Source organism: Terrapene carolina, unplaced genomic scaffold, assembly GCF_002925995.2.
Source record: "Terrapene carolina triunguis isolate 2854851 unplaced genomic scaffold, T_m_triunguis-2.0 Scaffold28115, whole genome shotgun sequence".
Classification (NCBI taxonomy): Eukaryota; Metazoa; Chordata; order Testudines; family Emydidae; genus Terrapene; species Terrapene triunguis.
This window is the reverse complement of record NW_020692466.1, coordinates 3,155-4,311: the sequence shown is the minus strand read 5'-3', so window position 1 is coordinate 4,311 and position 1,157 is coordinate 3,155. Positions and strand designations below refer to the sequence as shown.

General features: G+C 58.9%; 1 protein-coding gene across 1 annotated transcript in view; it reads left to right on the top strand.

Annotated features, from left to right (window-relative positions):
• Nucleotides 1–436: 436 nt before the first annotated feature.
• The window catches only part of LOC113409004 (rho GTPase-activating protein 33-like), a gene marked incomplete at its 3' end in the record, with an annotated part of 3,774 nt that continues 3,053 nt past the window's right edge, over nt 437–1,157 (top strand). Inside the window, exons 1-2 of the mRNA XM_026662516.2 lie at nt 437–466; nt 678–988. Coding sequence (XP_026518301.2) covers nt 437–466; nt 678–988 — 341 coding nt within the window. The remainder of the gene's footprint in view (nt 467–677; nt 989–1,157) is intronic.

Here is a 1,157-nt window from a genome sequence, read left to right as displayed (position 1 = left end):
GCTCTCGACTTAACGTGCGCCTACTTCCATATTTCTATCTTCCATGGCCACAGGAGATTCCCCCGTTTGGTGGTGGGGCAGCGCCTCTACTAGTTCACGGCACTGCCCTTCAGCCTCTCCTCTGCTCCAAGGGGCTTCACGAAGTGCATGGTGGTGCTGGCCGCTTCCCTGAGGTGTCGCGGCATTCAAATCTACCCATCCCTGGGGACTGGCTGGTCAGAGGCAGGTCCCAGGCTCACGTGCAGCACATGTCGGGATCTAGGCCTGCATCTCAATGACCAGAAGTTGACTCTGTCCCCCGTTCAGAGAATAGAGTTTATAGGAGCAGTGTTTGACTCCACCCATTCCAGAGCCTACCTGCCGGAGTCCCGGTTCCGGGCATGTCAGAGCCCAGTCGCTCACAGCCACCCAGGTATGCCACCAGCAGCTGGGTCACATGGCGGCGTGTACCGACGTGGTGCAACATGTACGGCTGCAGCTCAGTCTCCAGATGTGGCTGGAGTTGGTCTTCTCACGACCTGGAGCTAATGGTTACAGTTCTGTCGAATGTCCTGTCATCTCTGGCTCGGTGCCCAGCCCCTTCATAGCTTCACTCCCATCGGTAACATTGGTCGGATCGGGGGTGGGGAGCCCAGCTTGGCAGCTGCAGTACCCAAGGTCTCTGGTTCTCTTCACAGAAAGGCCAGGGAGCTCAGAGCGATACGCTCGGCTTGCCATACATTCCTCCCTATCTAAGGGGCAGAGTGGTGCAGATCTTGACGGACAATACAGCAGCAACGTTCTTCAACAAGCAAGACGGGGCCCGCTCGTCTGCCCTGTGTCGAGAGGCTCTTCGCCTGTGGGACTTCTGTGTGCAGCAGGCTGGTCATCTCAAGGCTTCGCACCTCCCGGGCGCCCAGAACGCGCGGGCAGATCTCCTCAGCAGCTACTTCTCCTCTCGCCAAGAGTGGTCACTCCACCCAAAGGTTGTCAGCACGATCTCCCCCAGGTGGGGGACTCCCCAGGTGCACTTATTCGTGGCCACTCAGAACAGGACGTGTCAGCAGTTGTGCTCATTTTACGGGCTAGCCAGTAACTCCCGGTCTGACGTTTTCCTGCGCCCTTGGATGGGGGCCCTGCTGTACGCCTCCCGGCTTTCCTGCGCCCTTGGATGGGGG